The sequence below is a fragment of the Oryzias latipes genome, chromosome 23 (genome assembly GCF_002234675.1).
Source record: "Oryzias latipes chromosome 23, ASM223467v1".
Taxonomy (NCBI): domain Eukaryota; kingdom Metazoa; phylum Chordata; class Actinopteri; order Beloniformes; family Adrianichthyidae; genus Oryzias; species Oryzias latipes.
The window spans coordinates 385,951-412,170 of record NC_019881.2 but is presented as its reverse complement, the minus strand read 5'-3'; the positions used below and the strand labels follow the sequence as shown (position 1 = coordinate 412,170).

The following is a 26,220-nucleotide window of genomic DNA, read 5'->3' as shown; positions in this document are numbered from 1 at the left end:
TCAGAAGCCCCCCCAGGCGTGTCTGGGAAGTCACACGTTTAGCTTTTTCTGGGTTTTGTCACATCTAGTCCATCTCAAGGATGGAGCCTCACAGCCAGAGCTGGATCCCTTCTGCCTTTGTGATCCTTTGTGGATCTTCGCCGTGGCTCTGCAGGCTGCTATGTAGAAGACGTCCACATGGTGGAAGGTGGAAGCAGAACCTCAGAGTGACAGACACGCTGGAAAAGAGAAATGAGAGTGAAGCTGAGGAGACTTCTGGATCCTCTGGACCCGTAGAGGCACTGGAGAAGATGTTAGCTATCAGGCTAAAGGGTTTAACCCCTCAGATTGTGTTGAAGATACTTCCTGATGTTCAAGGTCGGAGAAGAACACTGAAGTCCACTTAGGAGGATTGGGAGGACTTCCAGCTGAAGTCTAAAATCCAGAGAAATAAGTCAGGACAGACAAAGAACCAAACATGCTTTCACCAAAGCGTCTTCAGAGCAGCTTAAGGAAGGAGAGCAGAGCTGATGAACCATGAGGATGCAGTTCACTTCTGAACCTTTCTGCTCCTTTATCTCTATTGTTTTCAGGCAGGTGGAGCTTCAGGAGACACATGAACGCTGTTGAGGTGTTAGAAATCTGGATTGGTCCTTAAAACCCATTTATGGTCTTTCTTTTTAGTTTACTAAAAACGTTTTAATGAGCTCTTTTTGGAGTTTGTGTTTTTAGGTGTTGGCAGGAACTCCTTGATTGAACCACAGTGAAGTCGCACTCTGACCTTTCTGATTGGTTCTGCTCTCCCGCCGCCTCCTACTGAGGCGTCATTAGACGCTTTTGACGAGCCGGCACCAAAAACACACGACTGCAGAGAAAACTGAGGATTGTTCCAGAATGAAAAAAGCTTTTTTAATCCAGAGACGCTTTAAGGACGTGAACTGCTGGGTCCAAATCAGTGTTCAGGAAATAAAAGATCAAGACTATTTCCTTACAGCAGAGCAGCAAATTTACCCTTTTGCTGTTTTTTCTTAAAAGTACATTTCAAAAACTGTAGATCTTTGATGGGGGGTTTTAAACTCCAGATGCACAAATGACTTTGACTGAAGTCCCTTTTTATGTGAAGACGAGTATTCCTGTTGTGTTTAGCTAAACGTGTCCAAGAACATTCAATAAAGACCGTCTGCTTTGCTTTCACACTGCACTTCCAGGACCTGAGCACACGGCTTCAGACGTCCTGCAGGGACGACAGCTTCCTGTTTGTGATCGATCACACAGCAGGAGGATCAATAAAGCAGTTTCTGACTGATTACCTTATTGACAGCATATCAGACACAATGCATTAAGGAAACGACCGTAAAATAGGAAATAAAGACACATTTCTACCAACAGGACAAAAAAAGCGACTTTATAAAGGAATAACTCCACATTTTTGTTCTATTGGACAAAGTATTTTAGGTGTTTATTGGATAGAACTTTATTGATCCCACAAAGGGGAATGTGGAATATGTTGGTGTCTGTGGACAGACCAACCATTCTGATAAACATCTACCATTAATCCTACTTTTGTGTGTAAAAGTACCCCCTGCTACTTCTTTACCCCCCCCCCACTCTACTACCCCCCCCCCCCCCCTTTGTCTTCTGTTTTGTCTGAAAGGAAATGCAGACAGATAAAATCAAAAGGAAGTTTAGCCTCAAACACAGAAAGACTTTCTCCAAACAGGGTTTTTTCAAACGGGACCAGACTATTTCCTGCTGCCAGTGCTGGGGTGTCACCACAAACCTTTGGTATAAACCATGGGGGCTTCACATGACAACCAGAGCCAGCTAGCTTTAGCTTTGACACCTCCCTCTTCCTGAGCTGATCAGGGACACATCAACCTTTCATTTTCATTACGTTTGGCTGTTGGAGGAGAATACCTGGAAAACACCTGAGACTTTGTCCAGGACGAATTCCCCAAATGACTCAGAACTTTCCATATAGAGACATTAAGCTTAAAAGCCTTTCAGAGTGTTTCTTTATAGAAATCTTTGTGAATCAGGAGCAGATTTTACAGTGAGGACAGCACTGAGGACACTTCTACTAGATGAAAGGTGATGGGGGCGGGACTTTCAATCTGCTCACCTGTGCTCCTTGTGCCTCCTCTTCAGTTCGTCCCCTTCAGAGACTACATGGACCGGACTGGGAACCATGTCCTGAGCATGGCCCGGCTGGCCAAAGACGTCCTGGCTGAGATCCCAGACCAGTTCCTGTCCTACATGCGGACGCGTGGCATAAAACCGTCTCCGGCGCCGCCTCCCTACACCCCGCCGGCACAGCTCATCCAAACGCAGATCTGAAGCCGAAGGCGCCTTTGGCAGACAAACTCCTAAACACGTTCAATTCTTCCATGTCCTGCTCGGGGCTGCTAACCACACGGCGCCACCGCGGACGCCGTGGTCGTTGTTCAGGAAGGTGGCGTGCCGGACCGGAGGAAAGAAACCATCGACACAGAAACCAACGCTGACGAGTAATCCAGGAAAGATTTTTAGTCTGAGGAAGAGAACGATGACAGACTCTGTGAGGGGGCGGGGCAAACATCAAAGAGAGTGATCCATCTCTTGATCTTAAGCTAACTCCTGTAAATAACTGGGCATGCGTGACTTCTGTGTGTCGTTCTCTGCACTCGCTCGCTCAAAACTGTTTACAGAAAATCCTAGGAAATCTTTCTACTGTTGGTACTTTTCTAGTGTGGAGCCGGAGCTCGGACTCCTGCCGAACTTCCTGGCCCCCATCGGTGGGGGTCAGTGGTGCAGGTCCCGGTAGCCTTTCTGTACCGTAAATCTAGTGCTTGTGTGAAGCCGTTTTGCATGAGTGTAGCCTCAGTGCATGCATGTAGTTGATCACACCCATCCGGCCGTGGGGGGGTCTACCATGTTGCCGTGGCGTCTCCATCCAACATGCTTTCTCCTTTTCACACCTAAACTCCCCTGGTGTCATTGCACTTCCTCCTTTTCATCCAGAGTTTTCCATCCTGGAAGTTCTCCTCCGGTGTCTCGGTTCCAAACCTTTCATCTCCTTCCCGCCATCTTCAAACCAGCAGCAGCTGCTGTCAGAATCACAGAAAGCCCAGTGTCAAAAATGTGCAAAAACGACATTTTTCCCTTTGATCTTTTGGTTTCTTCTTCGTTGGTGCAGCTGTGAACGTGTGCACATTTATGTTTGTATGTTTCTGTCATGTTTTTGTCGTCACTGAAGCGACTGTTTTCCAAAGGTTTGTCTAGATGATGATATTTTACCTGATCAACAACATGTGAACTTCTGCAGAGACGGATGTTCGTATGATGCTTATGAAGGAAAGAATTGTAGCCAATCAGAGAAAGTGGGTGTGTCTGTTAGCCTGGGGGCGGGGCTAGCAGCGCAGACTCTTCCTGTAAGGGGCGGTTCCTTACTTTGTGATGTCACAATGTGAGGACCCGCTGGTTTTGATGGATTGGGAGGGGCTGGAGCTCAGAGGGCAGATTCTTAGAGGAATCCTCAGAAACACATGAAGTATCAAAATACCACTTTGGGTTGTTTATAGTGAGGAAAAAACATCATAAAACACTTAAAATGTTAAAGAATTGATTTGACGTGGTAGAAGTCCTTTAACTCAAACATTTTGTACTAAATTTGTGCAAAAACTTTTCCAGAAAACTGTAAATTTCATACAATTTCTAAGGGAAACTCATAATTTCTCAATTGTTTTTAATAAAAATTGAATGACTTAAAATAAATATGTAAAAATATAACCTTCAGAATTTTTTTCGTAACCAGTCTGCTTCCATACGTCGACAAAGTACACAACCTTAACTATTCCATGCACACAAACAAACAGTTGTATTGACGCGGCTCAGCATATAGAAGTGTGCGCATGCATGTATTTTTAATGTACTTTGAGGTACCTTTATACAAGTATTTTCTTAGACCAAGTGAGGTGTTAAACATAGACCTTTGTAGGCAGAAGATATCCAAAAACTCTGGTGTGTGTGTGTGTGTGTGTGCTCGTCACTTTGGTTTTGCATGGACAGTTTCACACAGGAAGCAGCGGTTCCTGCTTTTGTGTTCTTGAAGTCTTTCTAAAACTTTACTGTACTAAATGGCCTTAAAAACGTTCACTGATCTTCTGGGAATCGTGCGATGCCTTCTTTCCAGTCAGCATTTGTTCCTTCAAGGAATTGATTGGTATCTATTTTGTGTTTCTATTGTTTTCCAGTGTTTGTTTTTTCAGAGAAATAAAAATCTCTCCTTTTGAAAAATGTGATGAATCACGCATGGCTGCAGTTCTGATTGCCTGTTAATACATAGATGACTATTTCTGTATTGAACAATGGAATTTTTCAATAAATATTCATATCAAACGAAATATTTCTGTTTTCATTTATAAAATCTTTCATGTTTATGTCAGGTTTTTTCCCCAAAATTGGGGGGTTCTTTCTAAATGTTTTGTCTCGTTAGCAGTCTGCAGCGGTGCAGCTGTCACTGCCCCCGTTTGGGGCTCCGATCCACTGGGGGTTGATGGGAATCTTTATTTTTATTCAGCTTCTCATCGTGACCTTTGACAGATGCTGCGGCTGATTGTCCTCATTTATTATGAGGTTTATTGTGACAAAGACGAACACATTTGATAGTGAGAGTTCAGCGTTACGTCCAACTCTGTCAAGACAGAACTCAGGGCTGAGACTCAGATGCAGAGTTTAAGAGCTTTAATCTTTGCTATGGTTGCTATGGTTACTGTGGTTGCTATGGCTAAGACACAGGATACAACCCAACAAACTGGCACAGGACAAGGGGAGACTCATGAGGAAGGGAAACACAGGTGGAAACAATCAGGGAAGATTACACAGTCACACCTGTAGGGAGCAGTTAACTGCAGGAAGTAACAAGGCCTAAAACGAGAGGAGAGTTAGTGTTTCAAAATAAAACAGGAAGTGCAACACGAGACAACAGAAGTGACAGACATAAACCAAAAGCGCACAACTCAGGACATAAGACTGACGAGACATGACAGGCTCTATGGGAGTATTCAGTCAGCCACCAACTGTTTAACCCTTGTTCTATCCTAGACACTTTACCATTGGGAGTTGGGACATCTAGACCCACTAGACAGTGGGGTCATCCAGACCCACTAGACAGAGCTCTGAACCTTTTTTCTTCAATGATTTGTGATCTTCACTGGTGTCCATGGATTACATGAAATCTTTCCACCTTTATCCACCTTTGTCATGGTAGGGAGAACACGCCAAATGGAAGGGGGGGGGGTCATCTAAGATAGCACAAGGGTTACGTTCTCCAACTTAAAAAGATGAGAGGCATGTTCATCATCGGTAAACCTCAACAATGAGGAACACAATATGCCAAGAATCCAGAATATCACATTTTCTGATTTTTTTAAAGAATTTATTTGTAAATGGTGTAAAATGGATATTTGGTCAATAAACAAACAAGCTAGATTTCTGTCTCTCACAGACCTGTAACTTCTTCTGTAGAGGATCCTCTGTCCTCCACTGTTACCTGTATTAATGTCACCTGTTGGAACTGGTTATGTATAGAAAAGACATCTGTCCACAACCTCACACAGTCACACTCCAAACTCTACAATGACCAAGACCAAAGAGCTGTCTAAGGACACCAGAAACCAGATTGTTGACCTGCACCAGGCTGGAAAACTGAATCTGCTACAGGTAGATAGATAGATAGATAGATATTCTTTATTGATCCCACATTGGGGAAATTCAATTGTCACAGCAGTTCCAAAGAGCAGAGAAAAGAAAAGTGACAGCAATGTGCAAAAGTGAGGGGTGTTCCCAAATGTGCAGGTATGCAAATACAAAAAAATGTGCAAAAATAGAAAAAAGTAAAAGTAAGTAAGTAATAAATTATGTACACTATTACAACATAACACATGTTATGCCTAATAATAAAATTAAATAAAGTAAAAACACATAATATATAGATGGTCTATGGATACATGATTACCGGTTTGTACATGCTTATTTAAACTGTGTTATTGTACAATCTTACAGCTGTTGGGATGAATGACCTCCTGAACCGTTCCTTCCTGCATGGGGGGTGTAACAGTCTGCCACTGAAAGAGCTGCTCAGTGCCTCCACTGTCTGATGTAGTGGGTGAGAGGTGTTGTCCATGATGGATGTTAACTTGGTCAACATCCTCCTTTCACCCACTTCCTCCACAAAGTCCAGTGGGCAGCCCAGGACAGAACAGGTAAGCAGCTTGGTGTGAAGAAATCAATTATTAGGAAATGGAAGACATACAAGACCACTGAGAATCTCCCTCCATCTGGGGCTCCCCCCAAGATCTCACCCCATGGGGTCAGAATGATCACAAGAACGGTGAGCAAAAATCCCAGAATCCCATGGTGGACCTAGTGAATGACCTGCAGAGAGCTGGGACCAAAGGAACAAAGGCTACCATCAGTAACACACTACACCACCAGGGACTCAAACCCGGCAGGGCCAGACGTGTCCCCCTGCTAAAGCCAGTACATGTGCAGAACCGTCTCCTGTCTGCCAGAGAGCATTTGGAGGATCCAGAAGAGGATTGGGAGAATGTCCTATGGTCAGATGAAACCACAATAGAACTTTTTAGAACTCTACTGTTTGGAGGAGGAAGAATGCTGAGCTGCATCCAAAGAACACGAGACCTACTGTAAAGCATGGGGGTGGAAGCATCATGCTGTGGGGCTGTTTTTCAGCAGAGAGACCAGGACGACTGATCCATGTAAAGGAAAGAATGATTGGAGCCATGTATGGTCAGATTTGGAATGAAAACCTCCTTCCATCAGCGTTGAAGATGAAACATGGCTGGGTCTTTCAGCATGACAACCATCCTAAATTCATGTTGCCTGGGTAACGAGGGAGGGGGATTTCAAGGTCCTGGAGTGGCCTAACCAGTCTCCAGATCTCAACCCCATAGAAAATCTCTGGAGGGAGTTTGTCAGGGTCTGCTCTGCAGAGATTGAGCCACAGGACAAAAAAGATCTTCACATAAGAGGTTTTATTTCATCCAACAGAAAAATTGGCTTAAATTACAATGAGGTCAACTTAACAAAAATGTAACTGAGAGAATCAATAACAAAAGCTCAAACCAACTGAACTAAAACTGACCCCCAACAGGAAACCCCCCTCCATCTTCAAATAAATGGAAGAGTTCAGGAACTAATCAAGCTCCTCCCACTCATGATGTGTCATCAGGCCCCAGAAAACTCAAAAGAATAGAATTACTCAAAAAAACCAAAACAAAATTAACTAAATAAAGTTATATATGAAGTTAAAGTAAAAAGAAATGGTTTACTCAGCAATAAATCTGAAGGAATATCCCAAATAAACTTAACTTGACATTGCCAACAACGAGTTTGCTGATGATCTGGCTCTGCTCTCTCATATTCACCGACACGTACAGGACAAGACTGACGGGTTGAGCTGATTTGGATCTCAGGTCGGTCTCAAAATCAACCAAAGCAAGTCACCGATCCTGACCTTGAATACTACGTCACAGCCCCCCATCAAGGCCAATGACTAGAATCTACCATTCACCAAAGCATCATCGCGTCAGAAGTTTGGGTGATATTGTGCATATGCTAACGCGGCCAACATGTAGCAGAGTCAGATTGTGGTTTTTCTACGTGTTACTAGCAAGGCAGAGCGTTAGCATAGGCACAGTAACGTTAGCTTTTAGCGGTACCAGTCTGTTTTTTATGCAAACAAGATCAACAAGATTTGTCTTGCTCAATGCTAGACCAGCATCACTTCTGATTACAAAAATGAACCCTACTTTTTACTAAAGCGTTATTTATTAGTCAGTTAACCCTTTAACATCAGAGCTTTAGCTCCAGTGTTGACCTTCTTTCGACTACAGCGACTCCTTAATCGTTGACGGCAATAACGTCATTCCAGTGGATTCTGAAGCGGAGAAAAGCAGTTTTGCACTGAAATGAAACACTTCATGTTAGTTATTTGTTACGCGTCAGTGCAAAGTTGACATGTAAAGAGGGAGGGAAACTGTGAGGACTGTGGTCTCATGCAAGTTGGATCCTACATCAACAGTTCATAAAAGTATAACCTGTCCACCTCCACATGTGCCTCTTTCTGAAAACAGTTGTCTGGCCCGCTCCCCTTCATGTTCCCCGTCTTGAGGAGGGTCTTTGGGACAGCCTTATTCCTGAGGATGTGTTTCCCTTCACTGCTGCTGGGCAGCAGGAACCTGGTCTTGTTTTTGCTCCTCTTCCCAGGTGTTGTGTTGTGTTTGGTCACCTGGAATTTGCTCTTTTGGGGAGGGTTACTGGAAAGACTGTGCAGTTTAGTTTAGCTTTGAGTAATGTTTCTTTGATTTTTCGTGCCCTCAGCCGTCCCCCCACTCATCTGGATGAAGCTCGTCTGCTGGACTGTGTGAACACGTAGTTGTACAGTTAGATAAGCTAATTCTCTCTAAGAGTTCTTGTAAATCGTCTGTCCATCCTGGAGGACGATCCCTCCTTCATGTGGACCCCCCTGAGGTTTCTGCTTTTTTCCTAGAATTTTTTTTTTTAGGAGTTTTTCCTCAGAGAAGGGGGGTCTAAGGGCAGGGATGCCAGTGTAGTTTAGTCTGAATTCTACGTATTCCTGATCCTTATGAGTTCATGTTTACTTTACAATTACCGGTACGAAGCCCATCCAGACAACTGTTGTTGTGATTTTGGGCTATACAAGTAAAACTGAATTGAATTGGTAAGGTTGTGAGTATGTGTGCGAGAGTGCATGGGTGGCGGACCTGGGGGCTGGCTCACCGGGATCCTCTGGGGCTCTCCCTCCCCATCACAGAGTGGGGAGGGCATTAAGGGGGATGGGGTTGCATAATATGTCGGGTGAGGAGAGTTGTAGAGGGTGGAGTAGTGGGGGGGGGGGGGGTAGAGCTGTGGTTGCGCTGTGATCTCTGGGTTGGTTGGGTCGGGTGCCGGGGCTGGCTTGCGGAGACGGGGTGCCGGCTGGGTGGTGGGGGGCTGCTGGGTTCTCGGGGCCCTGGCTTCGTCCTTGGCCCGTGTCTTGGTGTCCGGTGCAGGGTGGTCCCCATGGCTGCCGCCTGGTACAGCTAAGCACACCTGTCCTGTAGGGGGGGGGATTGAATTTATTTTTGTCATGTTCTTACTTCCTTGCCAGTCTTACCAGCTGTAGGTTCCCAATCACCCTTGGCAACAAGGAGTCTATGTAACCCTTGTTCTATCCTAGGCACTTTACCATTGGGAGTGGGGTCATCTAGACCCACTAGACAGTGCTCTGAACCTTTTATCTTCAATGATTTGTGATCTTCACTGGTGTCCATGGATTACATGAAATCTTTCCACCTTTATCCACCTTTGTCACGGTAGGGAGAACACCTCAATGGAAGGGGGGGGGGTCATCTAAGATAGCACAATGGTTAAATGTATGACAAGTAAAATTAGGCTGGATTCAGACTGGATACATTTGGTCCGCTTAAAGTGAACCAGAGTTCGTTATCCCTGATAATCCAGAACAGATTTTCAGTCTGAATACACCCAAGAAGACCCTGGTCCTGGACCAGAAACTGCTGTCAGACCCGTCTTTGGAGGAAGTCTTGGTTTGTTTCCAATCAGACTGAGCTTTGGTTCGCTCTCAGATTCCTCAGTTTGAATATAATCCGTCCTCAGAGAGGAACAACTGAACCAAAATGGCCACCGTAGTCAACGTAAACAGAATAAGAATGAAGCAACAGATGAGCCGTGGACAAATATAAAGCAACAGTTGTCGTGTTATCAAACAGAAAAAATGGTCCAACTGTTTACTTGTTGGAACATTTATTTATTTTAATACCACTGAACCCACTTCTTAGATCCTTTTCTGTGTCTCGTTAAGCAGGCGGCGTGCTGTGACGTCATCCTAAAGACTACCGTGTGGTTTTGTTAACAGAATTCTCTTAAACCAATGTCATAAAACCACAACGATGAGACACATCAACTCATTAAAATGTGGACGGGTGAATTCAGACTCAGTAAAACAACTTTTAACGTGATCCACATTGCTTCTCACTGTTTTCCCAACAATCTATATGTCATAAACACGTATCGGCGTACCTTCATACCAGACGTCTCCTCATTGCTACAGCTGCTAGCATCCTCTGAGTCGAAGCAAACACGCCACGTCTTCTTGTCAGTAACCGCCGTGCAGCACGAACCGCTGATCCAAAGTAACAAGTAAAAAGTTTTGTTCCAGACGTTCAAAACTGAAATAACGTTAATTATATAAACAATTATATAAACTTGAAATATAAACTTTTAATAAGTGAACTGTCCTGATAAGGATTGTACAGCGCAGAATGTTCTTCTCTTGTTGTTTTGACCCGGCCTGATAGTTCCTGGCCAGGCTGTATAGATACTTTCTATAGATCCCTCCAAACCTTTAGCATAAACATATCTTTAATAGATTTGTCCAATTAGAGCTGGTTGCTGAAACTCCCCCTCACTGTACAGAAACATGCTTGGTAACTTAGTAACAGGTTTCTGAGCGCTCACACATTGTTCATGTTGGCTTCTTGTCCCCATGTAATCTGCTGCCATGTAAACAGCAGATTCTATAGAGGAAGATTTGACATCTGCTAAATATGGAATTATGGATAATTACCTCCTCGTGGAGAAGCACAAGCAGTCTTGAAAAATAAGTGGAAATCAGTTTTAGATCAACAACATAACAATACTCAGGCAGAAAAGACATAATAAATCTATATTTTAAGGCCAGAAATGATATGAATCTGATAAAAAAAATTGGAATTTACTGACAGTTGAAAGATTGAATTTAGATGTTTCCCTCACAAGAAATGGGACGCGGCTGCCCTGCAGCAGATGTGATGATGCAGATTCTGTGTGGGGGCTCAATCTGATGTTTTTGATGATTTGATTGTGAATGCAGAGCCCAGATGATGCCTGATGAAAGAAGACATGAAGGGAAAGATGGATAGGGACAAGATACGTGGAAATGGAATGGATGGATGAATGAATGGGCAGAGAGAATGAAAAGAAGGTTAAGAGACAAATGAGGAGGAAATACAGAGCATTGGATGAAAAGATGAACTGGTAAGTGAATGAATAGAAAGAATATATAAGTGATGGATAAATGAATGGGAGGATGAATGGATGATTAAATTGATCAATAATTGGGTGTATGGTATGGATGAACAAATAAATGAATGGATGAATAAATAAATGATTCAAAGAATGGGCAGGTGGATGAACCAGTAACTGATTGATGAATGGGAGGATGGATAAGTGTAATTAGTTAATGAATCAAGGAATGGATGGATGAAGAAATGGATCAATGGATGGGAGGATGAAGTAATATATCCATGAATGGGAGGATGCATGAACAAACAAAATGATTGAAGAATGGGAGTATGGTTGAACAAATAAACTGATGAATGAATAAATGGAAGGATAGCTGAACAAGATGGCCCTCATGCTATCCAAAGAGAGGTGGTATGTGTGTAAACACGCGTCCACCAGGGGTCGTGTTTTCCCCATTCGCTTTCGTTCGTGGTTCCCCACCCCCAGCCACTAGGGTTCACCAAATTCCTATTTCTCTTTTTTGTCCTCTTCCATCATTTTATCATTTAAAATTGATCATCGGAGAACCTCACAACTTATTTCATGGACTCTTGAGGCGTATGTATCCATACTTACAAAAACATGTTTGATCCGTGAAAGAGTTAAGAACAGAACCAGAGATACTAGACTTCTCAGCCGGGTCAGAAGAAGGTTATGATCTTTTGTATCACAGAGATTTCCTGCCTGTCTCTTTCTTAAGAACTAGTCCCTACAGGTGAACACAGGCTGTATGGAGCAGAAAAGTGGACAAACCTGTCCAGGCATACAGGTTTGCCAGACTAAACATCAAGGTCGTAGACCGCTCTTTGGACCAATGGAGTGGAAATATTGATGCACCTCTTTTTCCTGTGGGCATACTGCAGGCAACAGGTCATGGTGAACACGTAAACAACACACAATAAGGGTGAAGTAGGTGAGATGCAGTTGTGCTGTACAGTGTTAGAAACTAGACAATCATAGCTTATGTGGACACCCTATGGGCGTCGTACAGGCACTTATTTATCACCTGCATGTGTGTGGGGTCATTAAAGAGCCAGTACTCGCACCTTCCTGTAGACTACAGTGCATTGTATGACTGCATCACACGTGCTTCATGAGTGTATGTAACTTACATTATTCTTACACATCTTTTATGATACACTTACCACATTTACAACCATTTTCATGAAATTCCTTGAGCTTCAACGAAACTAAAACACACACCTGCGCCCCGTTCCTGTCTAAAACCCTCTACTGGACCGAACTAAGGCTTTAATTGAGTTAATAAATAGATTAATAATTTGTACTTCTACCAAAGCAAAAGTATTTTCAAGAAAAGCTACTCTTGCATGAGTTCAATCTTCCAATACAGTACATCTCTCTGTTTAGAGCTGGGTTTTTTCTGACGTTCTGAAGAAAGCTGCCAGACCTGGAAATGTCATCTGGTAAATTGGTTCCTGTAGTCAATAGAAACATCATTTTTCACACTGGAATCATTGACATTCCGTAGTCATTTGTCCTGGACAAAAGAAACTGAACCATGCAATGTAAACATGTCAGCATAATATACTAGGCAGCTGAGCGTGACAGTTGTAATCAAGTGTGTACACTGCCTCGGTTCTTCACAGACGTCCCACTCAATCACTATCAGTGGGAACTGGATGGATGGCAGCAGTTTCTCCTCATGCATTCACAGAGCACACCATTGGCTGACAAATGTGACTTATTAGACTTCCACATTTGTATAGATTCAGTATAGAGGAAAGACCAAAGTCCGACCTCTTTACTGCTCTTTGCATAGCTAAAAAAAAACAATCTTAGGTAATTGGAAAAGTAAAAGCAGCTGCTAACAGAAACAATATAGAAGAACTTCAGCCCCTCTCGTCCCCCATAATTAGCACTGTCACCTATTGGGGGTGGGTCGCCTCTGTGCTCCTCTCTGGGGCCTGTTGGTGGGGGGTGCGGTGTTCTGGTCTGAGTCTGGGCCCAGGGGTTCTCAGGGAAAGAGGTCTGGGGGCTCCAGACGGATTGCCTGGGATGGGGTGGAGGTGTTGCCCCTGGGATCTCTGAGTTGGGGGTGGGTGGGGTGCAGACCCTGCACAGATGGGGAGGGGTTGTCTCGTCCTCCGGGTGTGACTGAGGTCGGCCTGTGCTTTGGCTGCTCTGAACCTTTAAAAGATCACTCTGGCATCTCAAGTCTTGTATCTAACTATCTAGTCACGTCAGACACGTTATCACAATGTCCATTTGATGTAACCGTCTCCACATCATTCCTAAGAATGGTTCCACTGACGTTGTCCATGTTACTTACTGTATCTTATTTTCTAGTTTCTTCTCAGCCGGACCTGGCGTTGGTGCTGAATCAGGTACAACAACTGGGTTGGACAATTTGCAACAATGTACTTCAGCTCGTGGGGAAGTCCTCAGTTCCTGCTCTTCAGCTGGTTGAATATCTAGTCTTACAGGATGAAATTTCAGGGGCTGCAGTCCTGACTGTCTGATGTGGAGGTTAATTCCTGCTTCTCGACTGATTTACATTTGTACATTACCAGTGACTTGTCCATTCTTCTTCCTCATCAAATTGTTCAGACTCTAGCTTCCGAAGGTTGTCTTATCTTTTTTTGTCTTTGTCAGGTCTACATTGCAACTTTGTTCTTGTTCTAGTGGAAAATCATTCACTGATCATAGAAGATTTCTGTGCAAGACTCAATGATTCTGATCTTCATTCTGAGCTTGCAATGGATATACAGGTCCATCTCTTATCAATTTAACAACAAGATAGATACATTTCTTCCAGTATGCTTGTAGTTACCAGAACCTCCCCATTCTGAGAGATTCCTAGCCAGTACTCGATCTCCTGGTTGTAAAGGGATGTCTTTTAATGCACTGATATTAGTTTAAACCAAAGAAGGGCCAAAGTCGTCTCCACCTGCTCAGAAGACTGAGGTCCTTTGGGGTGTGCAGGACACTGCTAAGAACTTTTTACGACTCTGTGGTAGCTTCAGCCATCCTTTATGCAGTAGTCTGCTGGAGCAGTGGAAGCTCGGAGAGAGACAGGAAGAGACTGAACAAGCTGGTCAGACGGGCCGGCTCTGTCCTGGACTGCTCCCTGGACTCCATCAAGGAGGTGGGTGAGAAGAGGATGTTAGCCAAGCTGACATCAATCATGGACAACCCCTCTCACCCGCTGTATCAGACTGTTTCAGACCTCAGCAGCTCCTTCAGTGGCAGACTGCTGCACCCACGATGCAAAAAGGAACGCTACCGCAGGTCCTTCACGTCTGACACTGTGGTCAGCAACATGGGAGCTCCACAGGGGACTGTACTTCCCCCTTTCCTCTTCACCCTGTACACCGCGGACTTCTGCTACAACTCGGACACGTGTCACATCCAGAAGTTCGCAGATGACACAGCCATCGTGGGGTGTATCAGTGGCGATGAGGAGGAGGAGTACAGGAGCCTGGTGGATGATTTTGTTGTCTGGAGCCACAAAAACAACTTACAGCTCAACACCTCCAAGACTAAGGAACTGGTCATCGACTTTGGGAAGGACAGACCCAACCCCAGACCAGTTCTGATAGGAGTGGAGGAGGTGGAGGTTGTGCAGACCTATAAATATCTTGGGCTGTTTGCTGGACAACAAGCTGGACTGGACGAGCAACACGGGGCGACTGTATAAGAAGGCCCAGAGCAGGATGTACTTCTTGAGGAGGTTAAGATCCTTCAACATCTGCAAGAAGCTCCTTGGGATCTTCTATCAGTCAGTGGTCGCCAGCGCTCTAACGTACGCTGTGGTGTGCTGGGGGGGGAGCACCTCAAAGACAGACTTCTCCAGGCTGGAGAAGCTGATCAGGCGGGCTGGCTCTGTGGTTGGCACAAGGCTGGACCCTCTGGCTACTGTAGCAAAGAGAAGGACACTAATAAAACAATACCACCCACCCTCTGCACACGACCATCAGTAGCCAGAGAAGAACCTTCAGTAAGAGGCTGCTCCTCCCAAGGTGCAGCACTAATAGACTGAGGAACTCCTTTGTCCCCCAGGCCATCAAACTCTTTAACCTCCACTTAGGGGGGGGGGGGGGGGGGGGGGGACGGAAAAGGAAACGGAAAGGGCCTGAATGACCTTTTTTTATATATGCTGTTTTGCAGATATTTAAATTGTTTCTTACTGTTCTAATCTTTCTAATTTTTCTAGTCACTGTGCTGCTTTTTCCTTTTTCCTATATGTATGTCAAGCAGTGCTGTATGCGATGGAGATGTCAATTTCCATGGGGGAACCTCCCAAATGGATAAATAAAGTTGTCTATCTATCTATCTATCTATCTATCTATCTATCTATCTATCTATCTATCTATCTATCTATCTATCTATCTATCTATCTATCTATCTATCTATCTATCTATCTATCTATCTATCTATCTATCTATCTATCTATCTATCTATCTATCTATCTATCTATCTATCTATCTATCTATCTATCTATCATCCCAGCTGCCATCAGGCTGTTCAACACCAGCCTAAGTAAATAGTTTTGATAGTTTTTTCGTTTTTTTTTTCCACTGTACCATAACTGTATATACAGATGACCTCTATATTTCTGTACATCTCTTTCTGTTTATTTTTCAGAACACTCTTATTTTGTATATATTCTTTCAAAAATGTGTATTTGATTTTTAAGTCGTCATTACTGTCTGTATATACCTGTGCCAAACTCCATGCTACTGTGACAAGGAAATTTCCCATTCGTGGGATTAATAAATCTAAATCTAAACGTTTTCTTTTTGCTTTTCTGACTATTTTCTGTCTCCATTTTGTGTGCCTCCTGCATATGAGTAGCCCATTTCTCAGCATACTCTCTTGCTCTTATGTCAAAGAGTAAGTCCACTGGTGATGTAGGTCTGTTACCATAAAGACAAAAATATGGTGGGAAACCCATTGCTTCATGTCTGGTACAGTTGTACGCGTGAAGTATGTGTGGCAAATGGCCTTTCCAATGTGATCCTTTTCCTTCCTGTAATGTGCGTAACATCCGCTGACTTTAGAACCAGCTGGAGACGGCGGAGCAGAGACCGGTCAATGCCACTGTACAGAGAGTGCCAGTAGTCCAGTCTGGAGACGATCAGAGCAATGATCACTTGTTCCAGAGCACGAGGAGGAAGGTATGGCTTAACTTTGCTGATTAGCCTCTAGTGATAAAAACTAGACTGGACTACTGCACTGACCTGCCTGTCAAATTTAAAATGCCTGTCAAGGTTTACCCCAAGATTTCTAATAAAAGGAGCATCTGAAGGGTCCAGGGGGCCAACAGCACCACAGCAGCCTGTCAGCAAGTCAATCTTTCCAAAAACAAACACCTGTCTTGTTTTCATCCAGACAGAGGAAGTTCAGCTACATCCAAGATGTGATGTCTGCTAAGCACTTCTGTTGATTGTCAAGACCCTCAGCTCCTCCAGATTTTAACCCATTTGGTCAAAAACGCACATTTAACCCTTGTGCTATCCTATGACCCCCCCCCCCCCCCCCTTCCATTGAGGTGTTCTCCCTACCATGACAAAGGTGGATAAAGGTGGAAAGATTTCATGTAATCCATGGACACCAGTGAAGATCACAAATCATTGAAGAAAAAAGGTTCAGAGCACTGTCTAGTGGGTCTAGATGACCCCACTCCCAATGTTAAAGTGTCTAGGATAGAACAAGGGTTACATGAAGGGAAATGAACACTTTCCTCATTCAATCTTCTATGCACATCCATCTGTCCAACATTTCCTTCTGCCTCAGCCCTACAGAGTGAAGCTATTTATAGAAACGTGTCCTCAGCTCTTCCTGCCATTCCTTGATTAATTTACTTCCCCTCTAATAGATGACTGTCAACAGCAAATTCAATTGCATTTTTTTATATTAAGATGTCCACATTTTATTCCCTCTTCATCTGAAGGCAGCATTGACTAACAACAATAGTAAATTTATTGGGAAGCACAAAGAAGTTAAAAACTTTGGGAAGATATTATAGACATTCAGGTTTAGACAAACACCCCCTCCTCATCTGCAATAATATCTAGTTTTTGTTTATTTCTGCTCTTGTTTGAGGTTTACAATTCTTTTTTATTTTCCTCTGAAAACTCTAGACTAAAAAATGCCAAACTGTAGAATTCTTTATGTTACACCCCTCCCCTGTGACTAGATGGATAACCCTTTGTTATTATGTCGTATTACTAAGGGGGGGGGTGTCCTGGGTTCGTCTAATTTGATTTTGTTAGGGGTAAACAGGAAATACAAAAATCACTAAATTTAATATATAGAAACTACTGGAAACAGGTGGTGCCTCCACGTAATAGGAATTCAGCAACATTAGAATTTTCCTACAAAGAATAATTTGAATTTAAACATTACAACCCTATTTGATTTTTTTTCTTGTAATTTTAATTAACCCCCACACACAGTTAAATTGAAAACATTACACTTTACGTTAATCAAGAAGAAGTGGGGAAAAAATCAGTTCCTTAGACTGAAACCAACAACAAATTTGTTTCGTCCCCCCATTTTTAGTTTTGTTGCAGGCCTGATCGATGCTCGGGTGCTGAAGAGGGTCCTTTCACTTGCTAAGCAAGCAAAAATAAAAAAGGTGCACGGACTCACCGATCTGATGGTTAGGGCGACTGTTGGCGGGCGAAAATGCTGTGCAGGCAAACTCAGCGGTATCCAGCTGTGCAGCAGGACAGAGTAAGAGGAGGTGGGAATCTCTGAGGCCTGGGTTTGGAATCGGCTCAGACGACCAGCAGGGTGTGCTCGATCTTCCACAGGGTCCAAAACAGACTCGTCTATGCTCAATTGCATAAAAGTCCCGTTTAAAACTTTGAGAATTTGCTTTGGGTTGTTTTTACCTAGCTCAGTGAAAAACTATCCCACCACGTTACACTGAACATGCTAAAGATAGTCACAATTAGCATTTGGCTACATGTTGTAATATGTAGCCATGGTGCCAAACGAGCAGTGTAACCCTTGTGCTATCCTAGACACTTTAACATTGGGAGTTGGGTCATCTAGACCCACTAGACAGTGCTCTGAACCTTTTATCTTCAATGATTTGTGATCTTCACTGGTGTCCATGGATTACATGAAATCTTTCCACCTTTATCCACCTTTGTCATGGTAGGGAGAACACCTCAATGGAAGGGGGGGGGGGTCATCTAAGATAGCACAAGGGTTAAATGTGCGTTTTTGACCAAATGGGTTAAAATCTGGAGGAGCTGAGGGTCTTGACAATCAACAGAAGTGCTTAGCAGACATCACATCTTGGATGTAGCAGAACTTCCTCTGTCTGGATGAAAACAAGACAGGTGTTTGTTTTTGGAAAGATTGACTTGCTGACAGGCTGCTGTGGTGCTGTTGGCCCCCTGGACCCTTCAGATGCAGGGAGAACACCTCAATGTAAAGGGGGGGTCATCTGGACCCCATAGGATAGCACAAGGGTTAAAGTCCAGCAGAGAGAAGTGGCGTCCAAATGGATCCAACAAGGAAAGCTGTCAAATGAAACATCTGATACTATGTATGATTGTCATGAAAAATAAAAAAAACAACAACAGTGAACCAACAAAAGTTAATCTAAAAAACAAGAAATGAATAGAACAGATGTTTGTTTTAACTCAAAAAAGACATGGAAGTGTAGAACTGGTGTGTGCTGCAGGAGTGGCTGGGATGAGGGTCAGTACTGCAGTCTGAGGCCATGGTTCCTTCTGTCTGGGTGGGTGGAATGCTGCTGACCAGCTGGAAGAGTTTGAGCATCTAAGGGTTCTTGTTCACAAGATCAGAGTGTGAGATCAACTGGCGGATTGGCGTGGTGTTCATTGTCTGGAATAAGCTCCCAGACAGAGGCCGACTCAGCTTCTACATTCAAAGCTAGACTGAAAACATTCCTCTGTGGACAATATTTTTGTCAGACTAGTTAGTATTCAGAGATTATTTAACTTACTGTTAATTTTTTTAAATTAAACTTAACAATAACAACAAAGTTGTCACTAAGCCGCTAGAAGTTGAAGCTGGGGTAACTATGGTGCTCTGGGGTTCTGTCCTCTTTTCTCATCTACTTCTACCCTTCCTCTCTTCTCTATTCTTGACCATAATTTATCATTTAGTTCTCCATGCCTCTGTTTGGTGCAGTGATTCATGTATTGTCCCTCTTTTCCTCTCCCCTCCTGGGGAGTGGGAGTGCTTCCAGACTCCAGTTGGCTCATCCGTGCTCCAGTTCCTGACCGTTTACCTCGTCTCTGCTCCTGCTCCCACACCTGGCTGTGGTTCCTGTCTCCGGCTCGACTCGCGCCTTTGACTGTCCCCCCAACCACGGCTGGATGAAGCTCGTCTGCTGGACTTTTATATATGTAGTTGTAGATTTAGATAAGTTAATTCTTCTCTAAGAGTTCTGGTAAATCGCCTGTCCGTCCTGGGGGAGGATCCCTCCTTCATGTGGGCACCCCTGAGGTTTCTTTGTTTTTTCCGGAATCCAGTTTTTTAGGAGTTTTTCCTCACAGAGAAGGGTGGTCTAAGGGCAGGGATGTCAGCTTAGTTTAGTCTGTTTGTTAGTTTATTTTAGTATTTTCCTATTGAATTCTATGTATTCATGATCCTTTTGAGTTTATGTTTTACTTTTTCAATTACTGATACGAAGCCCATCGAGACGACATAAAATAAATTAAATTGAATTGAATTGAATTGGTCCGTTGTGGTAAATGTTCCACAAAACCTCTTTTACTCAATCTGCTCTCCCTGTGAAAGGAACTGGACTCTGGAATTCACTTCCTGCACATTTGATGTCTGTGACAAGTTATGGGCTTTTAAAAAACAAGCCAAGTCCTGGTTGTCCCAGCACACACGTTTGATCAGGTGAAATCTTTGCTGCCTTTTGTTATTATTCTTTTCACCTGTGTAAAAGTCCATCTAGGAACAAGTGCTGTAAATAGGCTTCTGCTATAAGCATCACGGTATGGGCATGGGGACCAGTGTTTTGCTGTATGTCTATGTTTTTATGTCTGTCTCTATTCAAAGAAATTCATCTATTCATTCATTCATTCAAGCTTTCAATTTTGATCTTTCGATGGTCATCGTTGCTCACCTATGAGTTCTGGGCCATGACTGAAGCCCTGAGGTCCCAAAGACAAGGGGCCTAAACTAGCTTCCTCCTTAGGGTGGCTGGGCGTTCCTTAGAGATAGATGGTGGAGGCACCTCTACAACCAGAGGAGCCAGTTGAGATGCTTGGGCAACTGGTCTGGAGTTCAGTTAGATAATTTGCTGTCAAAAATACTGAGACCTTTAAAATCCATATAACTAAAAAACTGTTCTACGATTATCTCCAAACAAACCAACACAGCCGCGTTTTGTCTGATATTTAAAAATCTGAATCCAGAAGAAAAATAAGAAATTGCACAGGACTTAAAACGGTAGTGAAGGTCAGCCCTTTGGCAAAAAGAGCTTTTCATCAAGCTATTTACACCATAGGAAAAGGAGGAGTGTGACGCTTCCACTGAGGAAACGCCGGTTTATTTTGAGGTAATCAGTTGATACAAAAGGTTATGTCAGGTTTTGTCATTTTGAAAGACTTGATGTCTTAATGCTTGAGTAAGTAATAAACGAGTGTCAGCAGGTCATAATTATCAACGCTTGTCACTTCCTGGAGCAGCCCGTCTCCTAGCAACCTGAGACTGAGACGGAGCTAAAGTTGGATCTAATTTTAATATTCCTCAGAGACGAGAAGAAAATGGAATTGTGCAGCAACCACCCAACTTCCAAAGGGTTGAATGTGGACCTCTGACTTTGACAGACAGGGTGGCGTTGATGTGAATGTGGGCATGTTGCATAATTGGTGTGCTCCATCAATAAAATTAAAGACGTTTTTGACGGCTCCACCCTCCAAACTCCCACTTTTTTACTGAAATAGAACTTTTCTCAGCAGCTGCAGTGGGGTTTGTTTTTAGAACATCTGAAAATGTGAATGACTGTCAGGATCTTCCAAACTTTTTTCTTTAGAATGCTAAGAAGAGAATCACAGTTTTCTCTATGTTGTGTTCAAAGACACAAGTATTTTTGAGTCTCCAGTTCACTATTTCACGTTGGTGACGCCCACCCTGACAATTAGTCCCCGTTGTCTTTCCCATCATGCACCTCACTAGCTATTTTCATGAAATCCTCCCTCTTTGAGAGCGCCGTGTCTTTGCCGTGTTTGACAAAAGCTGGAACTCCAGACCTGAACTCAAAGTGACGACAGAGACTGGAAGTTCGGCTTTCACCGTTGAACTTTCAGATTTGAAAATGACCGTTGCTTCATAAACATGGATTGTAACGGATGTTGGAATCATATTACAAAGCCTGAAAACAAAAGATGATGCAGACACACTTGCACTTAACAAGGGACACATTTCTCCAGTAAGAAAAAGGTTTTTTTTGGGAGGGGGTTAAAGTCAGAGCACTTCTCCAGCATCATGCTTTTCTAGAAAAGCTGTTTATCAGAATAAAAAGCCTCGGACAATCTGCTATCATAAAACAAAGCAGATGTAAAGCACAACTTCACACGTCACATGAATCCAGTTTGAACATTTCAAAGGCAGAACTTCTGTCTGTTAGTGTTAAAGGCTAATATTCATCTTATCCCTTATTCAATCGTGGATCACAGTTTATAAATATTCATTCATTCATTTTCTATTCCGTTAGTCCCTTTCGGGGTCACGGGCTGCTGGAGCCTATCCCAGCCACTTGCGGGCGAAGGCAGGGGACGCCCTGGACAGGTCTCCAGTCTGTTGCAGGGTAGAATGTCCACAAACACACATCCATCCACTCTCACACCTAGGGACAATTTAGATTAACCAATTAACCTATGAAGCGTGTTTTTGGACGGATAGGAGGAAGCCGGCGATCCCGGAGAGCCCCCACGCATACACGGGGAGAACATGCTAACTCCACACAGAAATGCCCCCCATTGATGTTCTGGTTCATGTCTCCCAGCCGGAACTTGAAGCGGGGGCCATCCACTGCGCCACCGTGCAGCCAGGGTTATAAATATTACAAGGCAAAAACAATACAACATGTTGGATTACCCCTTGTGCTATTTTAGATGACCCCCCCCCCCTTCCATTGAGGTGTTCTCCCTACCATGACAAAGGTGGATAAAGGTGGAAAGATTTCATGTAATCCATGGACACCAGTGAAGATCACAAATCATTGAAGAAAAAAGGTTCAGAGCACTGTCTAGTGGGTCTAGATGACCCACCTCCCAATGTCAAAGTGCCTAGGATAGAACAAGGGTTACTGTGTCAAATCTACTTGAGTTCATTTGAACTGTCACAGAGTAAGGCACTTTTTATTTTCACCACTAAGTGTCAGTCATAAATCAGAGATGCATATGACATCATCACGTCTAGAAATAGGATTTTCCTTTTCCTTCCAGGTCTGAGCGCGGTTCTGTGGACTCCTGAATGATCTGTTCAGTGAAATAAATATGGCACAGAGGCTGAAGGAGGCCACTGCCTTTTTCCACTGAGTTTGATGCCAGGGAGGCTGCACAGCTCAACAGGTGGAGAGATTTTTTTCAGTCACCGGTAGAAAGTCACGACGGATAGCTTGCTAACGGCAGGATAGCAGCATGGATCAACGAGGGAACAGCGGGTTGCATCGACTGATGTTTGACGGAGGTGAAGGCAAGGACAAGCATTGGGAAACTAAACTGGCTGGACATTTGCATGTGGTAAGATTGAAAAACTGTTTTTAGAGAACCCAACGGTGACGCTGTAGTGGTGACTGATGCAATGAAGAATGTTGGTGCGTACACCGAGCTAATTGACTGTTGGACGACAAAAGCCTTTCGTTAATCATGAGGGATGCGCCCAACAACTGAAGAAAAGCAATGAAAATACTGAGGGACTACTATGCTGGTGGAGGGGAACTGCGCATCATACACCCTTCAGGAGACGGAAGTGCATTAGATCAGTTCCATCCATCCTCCTTCAACTCTGACTGCAGCCTTTGATACAATCTCACACCCCATCCCTCTGGAAAAACTTTCAACCATTGGCATCACTAACTTCCCCCTCAGCTGGTTCCAGTCTCATCTCTGAGGCTGCACGCAATGCATCCAATTAGAATCATTCACTTCTACAGTCCCAGGTTCAACAGGTGTGCCCCAAGGCTCTGTCCTGGGGCCCCTGTTATTCATCATTTAACTTCTCCCCCTTGGTTATATAATTATATATTCACTTTCAATTCAATTAACTTTTATTTCTATGGCCCGATATTACAACAATGGTCGTCTTAATGGGCTTCAAACCAGTAATTGTACAAGAACATGAACAAAATATATCAGGTAATTGCTAAGCTAAACTAAACAGACTAAGCTAAACTGAACATCTGTGCCTTTAGGGGACTCAGAGCAGAAGCACTTTCTCTGCGGACGCCACTACCTCTTCCTTTTGCAAAATGTTTGAAAATTCATGCAGATTCATGTGAATTTTCCAGTTTTTCCCTGATAAGGCCTCACGCAGCCGCAACACTACAAAACCCTTATTCTGACCTTCAAAGCCCTCCATGACCTCGCCACTCCATATCTTATCCATGCTGCCGCTCCCTCATGTTTTCCCCCCCTGGTTACACCCACCGCTCGGCTGGTCACCATGGGGGGCAGAGCATTCAGCTGCTAAAAATTAACCAAGAAAGCAGATGGAAAGAGATACATTTTTATTTGAAATTTGTTTTCATTTTTGTCACTAAGCAAGACATTAGCTCATTTGTTTTAAACTGATTTTACATGTGCACGGATGCTCTTGCTTTCTGTGCCTCCACAACAGCCACGTTTCCATGGCAGCAACGTTTGTGCTGCAAAGTTCACTCCATTATTAAACAAGTAAATATGTTGTTATCCTTACTTTAAAAAATAGAAATATCTCAGGATAATTAAGCAATGAGATAGTGTGTGTGCAGTCATTTCTCTGCTAATTTGACATGAACTAAAAAAGACATCATCAGTAAATTACATAGCAACACCAGCAGGGCTAAGTGAGTCACAAACAAAACTTCCTACTAATCTAAAGTAACCCTTGTTCTATCCTAGGCACTTTAACATTGGGAGTGGGTCATCTAGACCCACTAGACAGAGCTCTGAACCTTTTTCTTCAATGATTTGTGATCTTCACTGGTGTCCATGGATTCCATGAAATCTTTCCACCTTTATCCACCTTTGTCATGGTAGGGAGAACACGTCAATGGAAGGGGGGGGGGGGGGGTCACAGGATAGGACATGGGTTAAGGGGTTTATTTTGAAAAGCAAACTCAGTTTAGACAGAAATGTAATCAACACCCCTCACCAGGTCTGTTGTTTCCTCTAACCTGACTTGAAACGTCTGTGTCCTCCTCTGCAAACATGCCTTTCCTTCTTCATCTATTAGGCACAAGGAAGATTAATAGGTTGCTTGAGGCATTGTTGGCTCTCTGAGAGAAAGGGAGAGAAGGTAGTAGGTCACTGGGGAATCTGGTGAATGCTGGGAAAATGTGTGCAGCGTTTGTCTGCAGCAGCACATAAAAATAACATCTACCCACGCACGTGCCTGCGCCTGAGAGAGGCTGATGTACAGTGAAAGGGTCAAGGGTGTCACGGATACTAAGACAGGCTGACAGCCATGACTTCACCTTCAGTCTGCTGACTTTACCATCTTCAATAAAGTCTGTTGAACTACTGAAAGTGGAAAACACATTTAGTTAACAGAAACTAGGAAACCGTCCATTCTTCTCATAATGAAGCATTTCTTATGAGCTTGAGTCTGACTTGCAAACAAGTCCAAGGAAATTGCAAGAAGCATCTAATCGCTGTCCTTTGGAGATGCATTTTATTTGCATTTATAAATATTTGCATTACTCCAGCAGCTGTACAGTAACAACTTTGCAAACATATTGGTATGAAGGCATGTAAGCTCTGTGTTTACTGCTTTAGTCACATGGAAGGGGGTTGACCCATATAGGTAGTTTGGGTTTTTGGGTTGTCCGGGCCTGCGGGGGGTCGTGAACAGGTCTGGACGCATCTTAACCCTTGTGCTATCCTATGACCCCCCCCTTCCGTTGACGTGTTCTCCCTACCATGACAAAGGTGGATAAAGGTGGAAAGATTTCATGTAATCCATGGACACCAGTGAAGATCACAAATCATTGAAGAAAAAAGGTCAAGAGCACTGTCTAGTGCAGGGGTCTGGAACCAATGGCTCGCGAGCCATATATGGCTCTTTTGATGGTCACATGTGGCTCGCAGACAAATCTTTAATTATACTTTTTTTTTTTCATTAGACCAGTCCTTCTCGGGCGCGATGCGATGCCAGAGGCGCGCAGTAGTAGCGGTGCTTAGAGAGAGAAATCTGCGCCAGCGCTATCAGTTACTATTATCCATTATTTCATAGAGTTTGTACCAGCTGGAAACCTGTGAATTGCCGTGCCTAAAACTGCGCGCTCCCGTCTCTGAGAAAGAGCGCGCAGATGCGGGGACGGGATGTGTGAGGGAGAAAGCAGAGGGTGGGGCTGAGGTGTTGTGGGGACAGGCAGCAGGTGAATCGCGCAGGGATTGTAAAAACGTAAAACCCGCTGCCCGTCACTCACTGCAGCGTGTGAGTGTGTGTTTGGCTCCCCGTCTGCATGTGAGCAGTCTGTCTCACATCTACAGAACATTCAGACCTATGATCACGTTTAAGTCTCAACGCCTGCATGAAGCAGAAACTCACAACGTATCAACCAGACTAGACCATCAGCAAAACCACCACGAGAAATACTCATCATTTATTAGCAACAGCATAACAATGTTATTAAAAAGAATCCACAGACTTATTGTACTTTAAAAATGTTGAAATTAAATCAAATGCACACATTCATTTGTATATTTAGTTTTAAACAAATTGTCGCGGACTGAGTTGGATGGCTGTTGGGCCGCCTTAAAAGTTCTGGAGTTCATTGAACGCGTCAAGCAGAGATCTGATTGGCCCTCAGTTCTGTCGCTCAGCCTGTTGTTAGGTAGTTTGGACCAATGGGGTTCAGCTATGGGCCGAATAAGGGAAATGGGAGGGCTGCAGCGGGAGCAGGGGAATATAAAGTTGGGAGAAGCGCTCTCGTCTTGGCGGGAG

At 43.7% G+C, this 26,220-nt stretch overlaps 1 protein-coding gene across 4 annotated transcripts in view; it reads left to right on the top strand.

Moving 5' to 3' along the window:
• cpne8 (copine 8) overlaps nt 1–4,361 on the top strand; it is a 126,427-nt gene extending 122,066 nt beyond the window's left edge. For all 4 annotated transcript variants that reach the window (XM_023952456.1, XM_023952457.1, XM_023952458.1 and 1 more), the window contains one exon: nt 2,128–4,361. In XM_023952456.1, coding sequence (XP_023808224.1) covers nt 2,128–2,316 — 189 coding nt within the window. In that variant the 3' untranslated portion in view covers nt 2,317–4,361. The remainder of the gene's footprint in view (nt 1–2,127) is intronic.
• The last annotated feature ends 21,859 nt before the right edge of the window (nt 4,362–26,220 follow it).